The 12555-nt window shown below is 35.5% G+C and overlaps 3 protein-coding genes across 4 annotated transcripts; 1 reads left to right on the forward strand and 2 right to left on the reverse strand.

Moving 5' to 3' along the window:
• LOC110723066 (pentatricopeptide repeat-containing protein At5g16420, mitochondrial-like) lies at positions 1–6456 on the reverse strand. Of its 2 annotated transcripts, none has more exons than XM_021902345.1 (3): positions 2696–6456; positions 1675–1807; positions 1–622 (listed from the first exon to the last, which is right to left on the reverse strand). In XM_021902345.1, the coding sequence occupies exon 1, from the start codon at positions 6062–6064 to the stop codon at positions 4418–4420; it is 1647 nt and encodes a 548-aa protein (XP_021758037.1). In that variant the 5' UTR covers positions 6065–6456; the 3' UTR covers positions 1–622; positions 1675–1807; positions 2696–4417. The 2 variants fall into 2 exon arrangements, with proteins under 2 accessions (XP_021758037.1, XP_021758036.1); XM_021902344.1 differs by having other exon boundaries at positions 1675–1843.
• A 1449-nt stretch (positions 6457–7905) lies between these two features.
• Positions 7906–9404, reverse strand: LOC110723067 (early nodulin-like protein 3). The gene is made up of 2 exons (XM_021902347.1): positions 9071–9404; positions 7906–8489 (listed from the first exon to the last, which is right to left on the reverse strand). The coding sequence occupies exons 1-2, from the start codon at positions 9249–9251 to the stop codon at positions 8119–8121; spliced, it is 552 nt and encodes a 183-aa protein (XP_021758039.1). The 5' UTR covers positions 9252–9404; the 3' UTR covers positions 7906–8118.
• A 1572-nt stretch (positions 9405–10976) lies between these two features.
• On the forward strand, positions 10977–12012 carry LOC110722927. Its single transcript, XM_021902206.1, has one exon. The coding sequence runs from the start codon at positions 11424–11426 to the stop codon at positions 11793–11795; it is 372 nt and encodes a 123-aa protein (XP_021757898.1). The 5' UTR covers positions 10977–11423; the 3' UTR covers positions 11796–12012.
• Positions 12013–12555: the final 543 nt, after the last annotated feature.

A 12555-nucleotide genomic window follows, 5' to 3' on the forward strand; every position in this document is an offset into this window, starting at 1 on the left:
CACGGCACGGTGCCCAGGTTGACAAACACCCACACATAAAAAAAAAGAAAAAAATAAAATAAAAAAATTGAAGTATACTTCCTATATTAATTCAATACTCTATGGTCTAGTAGTTCCTACTATTCTGAAATTACGACCACAACTGACTCCTCTCTAGTCCCACCTGCTTTATCTAAGGTCTATCTCTAACCAATAGTCATAGCCCCATTTGTAATCCTTTACATTGGGTTGGCCAGCAGAAAGGAGAGACTGCTATTAAGCATCATATAGAAAACTAGCCATGATAATCCACGAGTTATGGCACCAGCCAATCCTATACATTTCACTGATCTAAAAAAGTGAATAAAAGCTCACCCTCCAGGCCTCCAATATAGCTCTCACGTCCATCAAAATAAGATTTGGCTACACTTATTTCTGGTAGTTAGATTTGGCACATGTTTCCAGTGATTGCAGTCATTGATGAAATCTTTAGGATCAGCTTTACCATGATTTCATTTAATCCCAGAAATAGTCCTTTGAGCAGTAAGGAGGGTTTTCAAGCTTTGATGGCCACTAAACTGCAAGCTGATACCCATATCTGATGGATTCATGGATCTGTAGGCAGTTTGTACTTTGTATATACCTGCAATGGAAAGTTCCTGAGTTGAGATATATAGTATGAAACTAAAATATCAAGTTATCAACACCCAAGGGACTACAAAAGACTGAAGGAAAATTTTAAAACTTATATTACTCCCCTTATTTCATTTACTTGTACTTTTTGTAACAATCATTTCACTACTTCTGTTGGAAAATATCATCATAACGGACTTTAATTTCCCCCAAAAAAGTATCTCTGCCACTCACGTTTGGTTAGAGTAAACAAATGACTGGATCAGTTATGGGTTGGTTTATGCTGTTTTTCTTGATACTTGTGAAAATTGGGTACAAATTGAACAAAACAAGATAAGTTAAAGTTCTACTGAATCTTATACTGGTGAAACTATTGTAGCTTTTGGCTACGTCATCCAAATGTACTTCCAATTTTAATTTTTTTTTACCTAAATTGCCAATTATATGCTTCCCCTTCACATTAATAGATTTAATACAGAGCAAGATGCATCCCTATATTGCAAACAATCTTAAAGTTGCCTTACATAGTATAACCGTATAGGGGAGGGCTCCTTCAATCATAATGTGAAGATATTGCTTGAACACTCCTAATCCACAAAATGTAGTTTCTTTGCAGTATAATCATATAAATCAATGTAGAAGTTTATAAACATTCCCTGTTCCTACTCCATCATTTGTATTAAACAGCAGAAAAATGGAAGTATAGTGAAAGCTGATAAACATTATCAATGGCTAAGCAGCGGTTACCAATTCCTGAAATAAGACTTTGTCAGCTTGCACATAGCTGCAAGCATAGGTCTCTAAGTCTATTACTCAATAATTACTACCAGATTTCTGAATAATTAGTGAAATATGTTGAACCATATGAAATAATGCACCCTTCCAAATGCTCACATCCTCGGATTCTTTATGCTAAATTGGACTGGCAGACCATACAAAATAACCTCCAGGTCACAGATACAATACAGTTCCAAAAAACAGTTTACCACCTTAAATATATTTCAACTTTAGAAGCATTTTAATAATATAAGGCAAAAGTTGAATTCAAGATGTAGAAAATACCTTCAACATTCCAAGGGACCCTAGTGAGTACTTCTCTTTCAGCAAAATACAGCAGGTATACGTATACCTCTTTAAAAAGCAAATCGAACCTGTGCTTCATGCTTATCCTTAGAAGCAAGTGACATAGTGAATGCTTCTCTTTCAAAAAAATAGCAAAATCAGGAGCGCTCTGTAGATTAAACATATCTTATTTAACAATGTCAAGAACAGTCTGGATTCCAGATATTAAGCTAGAAACAGGTCCACTAAGTTACAATTAATGAAGACACACAATTACTAAGACAGACCAGTAGTATATTTGAGTAACAAAGTACCAATATGCTACAAGCAGTGGAAAAAACAAGAAAAAGTCCTACTTTATCCAAGTAATCAGGAGGTATAACAGAAATTCACCAAGGGATAAAGCAACATAAACTCAACCTGCAAGGAGAATAAAACACAAAACTTCCTTCCATTCCTTAAATACTTCACCATTTGGACTTCTACACTATTCACTCTCCTTTGGCCATCTATAGTAATTCATACATAAAGAAAGATATAGTCTTGTGGCAACTTGTTGGATTCATCTCGATTTTTACTTTCAAAATATTAACTTCTTATAATTTTTATGTAATTAGAATTATAGATCTTGGAGGCAAAGTTGTTCATTGGGAAGTGTAAAACTCTACATGGTGCATTATTATAGAATGACGTGTATAGCAGAATGTATAAGTCAAAAAACCTCAAACCAAAGAATCATTCATGATTTTATATACCATGTCAAGAAATAACAAGTGATGCTTCACTAAGATTCATACTCAGTAATAATGCTAGCTCGGCATGAAATATGAATAGATTACTAGAAGAGGTAAGTATGCAATAAAAAAAGACCTAAGCAATAATGCTAGCTCGTCACAAAATATGAATAGGTGACTAGGTAAGGTAAGTAATGCAGTAAAGCAATGTAACACATAGCAACAAGCTTAAACTAAGTCTCACCACCAGGACACCAGATGTAATGTAATGGCCATAAAACCCTTACCCATTTTTGATATCCTTCGAGTTCAACAAGCTTAGTATGGGATAAATTGGCAAACCATATCTGCACAAAGCACATTGGCATACCCTATGCTTTTAGACCATTTCACTACATTTTTATACCCCTTGGACAGATGAACAAGACAGACAAGAGCTTGAGGGCAATGACTCTCTCAGTGCACACATTGACTTGTTCCGGGAAATTTTCTGATTGCTTGAAGGTTGTAAAGGCAAGGAATATACTCCAGACTAGCAGTGACCTTACAGAGTTTCCATCTGTATCCCTTTTATTCCTAGATCAACGAGTACTCGGAAACTTTCAGTTCCTCTGACACTCCTGCTAGAGTCGACCAAGCCTCGATTTGTGTGGAAAATTTATTCAGTAACTCTGCTTGGTTGAGTTGGTCATGAAACCGTATTTCTGTTGTTCTTTTCCTAGCTTCTTTACTTTCATCTGGACAAACACTAGTTTACACCAGCCTTTGATTGTTGCTTTCACCCTTCATTTCATCTATTTCTCCTTTGTGCCATCAGAATCCTCCATACCTAGTATCTCTCCATCATAATCTGTTTTGCATTTCAATAGTTTCAACATCTTCATCGGATCAGTTGCTTCAAATTCTTCAGTGCTTAACATTGAATTTTCTTCTATATGTTTGGTAACTTCATCCTTTCTGGACTCAACTTTTATCTAAGCGAAAGAAATCCTCTGATAATCATCAGAGTTGGCATTCTGTATCTTCTCCTCTTTATCCAGTTCACCAGCTTCCTCAAACTCCTGAAATGTCTTCCGATTTCTATGATTTTGAGGCACTCACATCTTCCCACTTGCCTGGTCTACATTACCATTAAGGCCATCCTCAGGCAAATCACCTGAGTTATCCTGCAATTTCTTGGAATCAATTTTACACTCTTCAGTTTGACACCCTTTGTCAAACCATTCAGACATACTGAAATCCTTGCAGAGCTAAGAATGAAATTGTGATATAGGTCCCTATTAAGCATGCTGAAACGACCACAACAATGATGATGGATGAACTATAGTTTAATGACTTCCTCCCACCATTTCATGTATAACTTCCCACTACCACATCCTTAGCCAGACTAAAAACCAACTTTCAATGTATGCAGTAAATAATATGTAATTCTGAGTAAAGAAACCACATAGAGCTCAACTAACTACTAACCCAATGAAGTCAATGTAAACCTTGATGACAATTAGGAAAATCAAGGCTATCTGCAGTAATGTATGTATTGATTGTATTCCAATGACACAATGTTCTAAAAAGATATCACCAGAACAAACCAAGACTCTTATCCTTATGTAACAACGAAATGCAATATTCAGGCCCACGTCTGAAATAATCACCCAGTTTAGAAAGCCCATCAAGGCTTTGAGTAGAAATCCAATGCATATTTTTTTTTGTTAAGATTAAAGAATGTTAACAGAAATAGATGGCATGATCCACATTAATTATCACCCATGAAAGCCTTCACATATAATTGAGCAACCCAGCAAAGATCCAAACAAGATATATTACCCTGATTCTGTATTACATAAGATAGATATATTCAATAACCAAGCCACTAGTAGCATTTGGCACTGATATTTCTTCAAAAGGCACGAGCTAGCAGGTAAGGAGTGTTCTTTACCCTTCAAAGACTCAGTTTTGATACACAGTGGCTACAGACATGTATATGTGACAGAGAGATTCAGCATGAAAAATCATGGCAAAGAATCCTGTGGTAAAACACTATCAAGAACTTTCCCAGTGTCCACATTAGCGAGAGCATTGGTGAGAATGACTTCCCACGAACTAGCATCAATTTTCCCTCCCCTTTTAGAAACACTGGATAACAACTTCATTATTTCAGTGTCCAAATTTGAACCAGAGAGCTCCTCAATTAATATTCTATAGGTTGATTCATTAGGCAAACATCCTTTATCAAACATCTCATCCAAAACTCTCAACCCCTCTTTAGGATTTCCAATTTTACAAAACCCTTTAATCAACATATTGTAAGTAAATGAATTCGGAGTACACCCCTTTTCCAGCATATCATCCCACAACCTTCCAGCATCACACAACTCCCCTGCCTCACACAACCCTGAAATCAGCATATTATAAGTCAACACACTAGGAACCGAACTCCTTTCAAACTCATTGAACAACTTCTTTGCCTCCTGAATCTTCCCCTCCTTACACAGCCAATGAATAAGCGCACTCGATATAACATTATCAGGAGTGACATTCTTCTTCAAAAGCTTCCTCCACAGGGCACACGCATCATCCACCTTCCCTTCCACACACAAAACATCAATCACCTTACAACACAACGCCGAACTTGGCACATACCTCCTCTCCAACATATCACCAAGCAAATTCAACGCCTCCCCACATTTCTTCTCCTTACAATACGCCTCAATCAAAACCCCATAAGTAATCTCATTCGGCGCAACCCCATTCTCCTCCATATCATCCATAACCTTAACCGCGTCCCTCAACCTCCCATCCCTACAATACCCATCCATCAAAACCGTATAAGTCGTAACATCAGGCACCCACCCTCTATCCAAAATCATCTGAAAAACCTTCTTAGCACCCACCAAATCCCTCTTTCCAACATAACCACTCAAAAGGGTAGTATAAGTAACCACATTCGGCATCATACCCATACCCGGCATATCATCCAACAACTTAACAGCACCCTCAACATCACCCTTCTTACAAAGCGCCTTAACAAGAATATTACAAGTAAAAATATTGGGAATAACATCAAATTTAGACTTACAACTCTTAAACATCAAATAAACCCAATCAAATTTCTTATTCTGTACCAATACATTCAACAAACAATTCAAACTACGAACTGACCTATTAACCCCGAAATCGGGTATCCTCAGAAAAGTCCGAACAGCATCCTTAGGACGACCCGCGAACCCGTAGTTCCGAATAACAGTAACGAACACAATTTCGCCGCATTTAAGGGGGGAGTTCTGCAATTCGGTCAAAAGGGTTTCGCAATGACGGAATTGGCGGGCACGAGCGAGGCGGGTGATGATGGTCAAGTAAGTGTCGTAGTTGTGGGAGAAATTGGGGTGGAATTTTCCGGCGAAGTGGAAGATTTGAAGGGCAAGATCGAGGTTTTGTTGGCGGGTGAGAATGGAGATGAGGCGTTTGTGGGAGAGGTGTTTAGGCCATGGTTTGATTGGTGGGGTTACTTTGTAGGAGGTTGGGAGGGTGTAGGTTGATGATGGTGGTTGTGGTGGAGGAGAGAGAGAGGGAGCGGAAGATGCGGCGGAGGTGGAGGAGAGAGTGCGGCGGAGGAAGGCGGCGTTGTGGGCGGAGAAGTGTTGCCGGAGAGAGTTCATGACTATGGTTTGTCAAGGACTCAAGGGTTTAAGGGAAAGGAAATGATATGAAGTGAAATAGGGTTGAGGAGGGTGGTAGGGGGGTTATTGTTTTAGGAGATACTCGGCCTCGAGGGGGTGCACCGGTTTAGTCTCACGAATCAAGATTAACGGCTCGTTCATACGGATTAGTGCTCTCGTCAACTCTTTAGTCGTATATTTTAAGGAGGCATACAAATGGGGAGAGAGTAATCTTAATCAGGTTGACTTGTGAGAGGTTCCAGTCTGATAAGACAATTCATCTTACCTACTTAAAAAATTATAAAAATTAAAAAAACAAAAAGAGACCGAGTATTAATGATTTTTTCTTTGATTTCCCAATCGTGTTGTACTTGTACATTTTGTCATTCTTAGTCAACTCTTATAGCCCTTGATTCATATTTTGAGTTTTAATTTGGTTTGGTGTGGTATTTGTTAGATTCTTAGCTATATAATCTCATGAGACATGAGTCATGCCCCTTGATTCATAATATTGTTACTATTTCGAATTATGGTTTTTGACTATTTGTTCTTTTAATATACGTGGGACTAATATGGTTCAAGTAAATGGTCATTCAATCGTACGTAACTAGGATTGGACAAATAAGGTTGTAAATTTCAGACCAAAAATATGCACATTTCCTGCTTTCTTTAGTTTTTGTTGTGAAGTTAGTCACTTAATATGAACATTTTTTAATCTCTGATCCTTTGGAGTCTACTACTTTGATGCCAACAATACAACAATCGTCTAACATCTAAACAATATTCTCTTATAAACAACTCTAGCTGATAACATAAATTGACGTTTTAGTTGATCACATGCATGACAGTAGCTGCATCAAAGTATCAGGTAAGCAGCTGGATTTTGAGATGAAAGTTCTCTAAGTTAACCAAAATTTTGTGTATCACAATTTAACAGATGGCTATCTTGCAAATTGACGAGATTAACATGTCTCACATTTCCTTGTGGCGGGACTCAATTCGTGTATGGTGTATCTGTATTGATTTGATGTAGCATGCTGATGCATATTCCTCTATGTTCACATGCTCTTTTTTTTTTCTTAAGGCGGTTTGCCGTGCATGAAGCATGATCTATGCCTCATATTAAGGATACAGGTTCATTTCTTGTTTCTCTAGCCCTCATTTTCTTGCTTTTACATTTCTATTCTGCTTACCTCCACCAGGAAAACCTATGTTCTAGTTTCTTTCCCAATTAATACTTATGTTACAGACAGAACGTTTAAGAGTGACTAAAAATGTTCAACATGTTCCCTGATTATGCTGAGTGCTGGCAGGTGGCAACACTCAAATTGGTTCTCTTTGTCACATTTGATCAACTCTTAAACCATACTTATATGCCAGTATATGTGTCTCGTGTTTTCGTGATCCTGTGTCCTGATTCCCTATACTCAGATATGGAATTATGTTCCAACTTTTTTTCTTCCATATATATACCGTAAAAGACTCATTTGAATGCTGGCAATTGTCCAAAAACACAAAACACATGCTGAAAGTCTGAAAACTATGCCTCATTTTTTGTTACAACAATTTCTGTTAGTAGCACAGAACGTGGTAGTTTCCCATAAATACCGCGAAAGATGCTGTCAATTGTTTAAAAGCGTGAATCACAAAAGACAGTTACAGAAATGATTGTAATGACCAAACTTCCTCAAGGAATATCACCTAGAAATCAATTTTGATAAACATTTGTTACATTACATTCCAGATTTAGTTTAACCATAAGAACAACGAATGAAATTTGTATTCGGGTCTTTGTTTTGCAGAAAAACTATAAAAACAATATTCAGTTACTTGCTAACATAGACAGAGTAATTAGGGGCAGATTAAGGAGTGAGACCATCATAAAACAAATAAAGAATAAATTAATTGATATAACTTCAGAGAACACATACTACTACATATGATAATCAACCAAAAAAGAAACTAAAAAGAAAAGGAAAATCCAAAGATTTTGCCTTTATGTTAATAAAATTCTTCACCTAGATGTAATAACATTGTTTCATAAACTAGTAAAATCACATCATAAGAAACCCAACCAAAACCCCAACAACAACCATCACACCACTACCCTTGATCCCTGCAGCACCACTAGTGGGAGCAACAGCAGGAGTCTGGGCTTCCGAATTCGGGGAAGGAGAAGGGGCAAAAGCCGGTGAAGCGGCACCGGACCGCCTGCTTTGGGCAGACATAACAACCACAATGACCTTCTCACCCTTCTGACAGTTAGCCTGAGTTCCACTGATGAAGTAGTATGGTCCTGGTTTCTTTAGTTCAAACTTGGTTTGACCATCCTTGTATTCTGCTACTGGACTGCTGGTGTTGCAGCTTAAGTATGCTTCTCTTGTCACTTGCAATACTGAGTCTTGCTTGTTGTCATACTTCCATACTGTTGCCAACCAAAATCATGAAATTTCAAAGTTAGAACAATAAATCACAGTAAAAATTTAAAAAAATTTTAAAAAAGTTTTGATTTTTCTATTATTGATTAAAATCTTATATGACCCAGATGAGATTTTGAGCTGAAATGTGAAAAAGATTTGATTTTTTTCACCCCGTAAAATATATCAGAGAAGATTTGGAGCTAAAATGTGAATCAGATGAGATTTTGAGCTTATGAAAAAAAAAATGATTTTTTTCACATACAAATTAATATCTGAAACGATTTTGAGCTGAATTGTGATTCACAATCAAATAAAAAGATTTTTGCCAAAAATTGTGAAAAAAGTTTTGATTTTTATCAAAAGCAAATAAAACTGAACAGACCCAGATGAGAATTTGAGCTAATACGAGGAAAAAGTTGCAATTTTTATTCAATTGAAACAAATTCTGAGTAAACCCAGGTGGAATTTCTGAATCAAAACTGAAAAAGTTACAAAATTTTAATTGAATTGTAACTTAAAATGTAAAACTAGGAAACAGATGAAATTAATGTTTGATTAAATTAGAGAAATCAATGTTAAAACTTACCAAGATTATCACCAATTTGGAATCTGTTTTTTTGAGCCCATTTGTTGAGTGAATCAGATTCTGAAGGAACTTTCCAAGCATCAGCAGTACCACCAACAAGATGATCTTTTGCTTCAGCAAAACTGGAAAAGAGTACAATTGCCAATACCAAAGAAACAGAGAAGAAGATTCTAGAAGCCATTGATTTTTTTATGCTTAATTAAATTCAAAAAATGAAATTTTTTAGAATTCTAGAAGAAGAATTTAGGAAATTCTTGGATTTAAGAAGAAAGAGGGAAAATTAGAGAGCTAAAAGAAAGAGATGTTTGAGTGATGATGAGAGGAAGAAGAAGAAATGGATGTATTTATAGGTGAAAATGGTGGAAACTAGCCGTTAAGAAAAAGGGGATTTGATGATGTTAGAGTTAAAGTGGGGTCCATCTTTGACTGAAATTCAGGTGAAATGTTATGGGGCTCTGTTTTTTGTCCGTTGATGTAACGGTTTAGAAAGGTGGAACGGTCGAAAGTTTTTGATGTCATAGAAAGTAAAAACGGATTGTTTGATTAATTTAATTTAATTAAATTAACTTGGGTGAATTATGGTGTGTTTTATTCACCTGATTATTACTTATCTGAACTTAACTGAACTTATCAACCCTTATCTGAACTTATTACACCTTATTAACACTTATTTTCACTTATTTGACCTTATTAAACCTTATTAACACTTATAAGACTTTATTAGACATTATTTGTCATTCTTGAAACATATTGTGTAACATATTGGTAATATGAGTATATATATAACAATATTAGCCCAAAAGGGTGAATCAGGTATAACACCAAAAAAAAAAATTAAAATAAAAGCAATAAAATATGAAAATATTAGCATTTTGATAATTTCAAATATTAAAAAAAATAAACACTGAAACAAGCAAAAGTGTATGTTGCAATAACTTATGAGTATAACGTTACTTTAATTTTATTTTTATGCAAATGTTACTTTATTCTTATATGAAATCATGATAATAAAACACATAAAATTTTACAAAAAAAAAAAAAAAAGTGAAAAGCAATCTTAATTAGTAATAACTCTATATAAATATAATAAGTGGAAATAAGGTGAGGAGAACGTTAATTTAGAACTTATTAACCCTGAACTTATCTGAACTTATTAACCCTTATCTGAACTTATCTGAACTTATTAAACCTGAAATAAGTGAAAATAAGGTGAACAGAACAGACCCTTAATGTTTTGGATTTTTCATTAATTGTTGTATTTAACATCCCAACATTACGGGCATGTTCTCATTGACAGAACTGAACTGAAATGAATATTTTATAAGAGAAGGAAATTAGAAGCTGAACTGAACTGAACTGAATTGGATTTCAACGTATGAGAACAGGCCCTACATTTGACTTGATTAGTCTAATTAATTGGTTTTTTTTAAAATGTATGAAGTATAACGATGTTTAAAAATCTCATCTCAATCAAACTTGATGCATATCCGATCTGAATTTTATGTGTACCTGAATTTGTACGATTTGAGCTTAACAATTTAATATGCATGTAGCAGTAAAGTTAAAAAGTGACCCTAAATAAACATTAGGTTAATCTTAACTTGATCTAACCTAAAGAAAGTGGTACAAACCCCTCCCACATCTAAATCGACTCAAACTCACATTCAAAGATTTCCCCAAATTAAACCCTACTTGATTCGAAATCAATTCGAATCTCAATTTGTTGTACTTGAAATTGAATCAATCTAACGAAATTCAAATAAAATAACAATTTGACATTATCCAGATATGATGTGACCTGACATCCGACTCATTAAAAATCATTCTAAACACAAACCACAAACTTGAATGTTGTCCCCAGTTCAAATTATATGACAAATAATTTAAAATTGAGATACTAGCTCTATCGACCAATATCAAATTAGATTGTGCCCACAAGCCACAGCCACATTGGCCCATAACTTTTTGTCTTGGGCCATTTCGAAAGTCTATACACACAATTTCACACACTATACTACGTATAATTTACTATTTTTGAGCAATTAATAAAGTTTCAAAAATAGCAAAAAAAGACACAAAATTCCCAAACATCAAAAATAGCAAAAAAAGACACACGTCCACAACAAAAACGCTACAACAACAACGCGGCAACATTTCCTACAACCCACGTTTCATCACACTCCATTTTTACATTTGCTCCTAGCCACGTAAACTAACCTTTCCTTAACAATTCAAGAATTGTACTATAATTATATTTCACTAAATTTACATCATATAACAACTTTGATAATTTATTTGAGCAACAAACAATCAAACACTAGAAAAAAAAAACGGTTTAATTTAGATCATTATCATGTCTTGGGGAGGACCAGAAGTTGATAGAGGTGATGTAAAGATAGATCCAACCGACAAGAGTGGTGATCAATCTTGGAGGAAAACGGCTGACACCCATAAGATGACGTCCGAGCAAGTCAAGGCCGCGGGTGTCGAGGGGTCGCAACGATCCCCGGGACACGGCCGAGGTGCCGGGGAGGTGTTACACCAACGACGTCGTTTGCCGTTCAGTTATGCCACTATGGGTATAGCTGGTTTTGCTATAACGGCTATTATAGGGTATGGTGTGTTGTACTCTAAGAAAAAGGCTGAGGTTGATGCCTTGGATGTTGCTAAGGTTGCTACTAACACGGCTCGGCCCGAAAACACCGAGAATCGATCTAAGAGATAGAGTTATTGAGCTAGTCTTTTTTGGTTATGTGTGGATGGTGTTCTTTTTCATGTTAGCATGCATGTATTGATAATCTTGGTAAAATAAGGTATGAGTGTTAGTTACTTGGATTTATCAAGTCTAAAACACATTAATATATATCTACTTCTCTTTGTTTGATTTGGTTAAATGTTGAAAATTTGTAATGCCAAGGAAATCTAATTTCATATTAGTGTTATGACTTGTTTAATTTGGTTAAACTTGGGGAATTGAAGTTTTACACACCATTTTTTTTTTTTTGGACAAGAATAATTCAACATTATCGTTGTTCTACTTGATTATCACCAAACATGCCATGAATCAGATCAAGAGTATATATATAGAAAGGCAAACATACATCATTTTTTAAAATTAATTAGTGGTTACAAGTTCACAATGGTAGAAAATAAACAAACAAACTGTTAGAGCAAGCAAATGGTTGATAATTGAAGTAATTAGCAAGAACAATTAAGAAATCTGATAGTAAAAGAGATAAGAAATTGGAAGGTGGGAAAATCCTTCAAGCAATTTCTTGAAAATCAGTGGCGTATCCAGGAATTCCAAACTCTGGGTTCGGAATCTTAAAAAATAAACGATGCTCATATATTAATTATATACTAGAGTGTACCCGTGTAAAATGCACGGGATATATAAGAAAAAATATATCTAAAATGTGAAAAGTTGATCATGATGTTGTAATTTAGGGCATGTTCTCATTGACTGAACTCAGCTGAACTGAACT

The sequence above is a fragment of the Chenopodium quinoa genome, unplaced genomic scaffold, assembly GCF_001683475.1.
Source record: "Chenopodium quinoa cultivar QQ74 unplaced genomic scaffold, ASM168347v1, whole genome shotgun sequence".
Classification (NCBI taxonomy): Eukaryota; Viridiplantae; Streptophyta; class Magnoliopsida; order Caryophyllales; family Amaranthaceae; genus Chenopodium; species Chenopodium quinoa.

Coding starts and splice junctions, on each gene's coding strand:
- LOC110723067 (XM_021902347.1), bottom strand. CDS start 9,251: ATGGCTTCTAGAATCTTCTTCTCTGTTTCTTTGGTATTGGCAATTGTA. Junction 8,490..9,070: donor CCAAATTGGTGATAATCTTG/GTAAGTTTTAAC, acceptor GGTTGGCAACAG/TATGGAAGTATGACAACAAG.
- LOC110722927 (XM_021902206.1), top strand. CDS start 11,424: ATGTCTTGGGGAGGACCAGAAGTTGATAGAGGTGATGTAAAGATAGAT.
- LOC110723066 (XM_021902345.1), bottom strand. CDS start 6,064: ATGAACTCTCTCCGGCAACACTTCTCCGCCCACAACGCCGCCTTCCTC.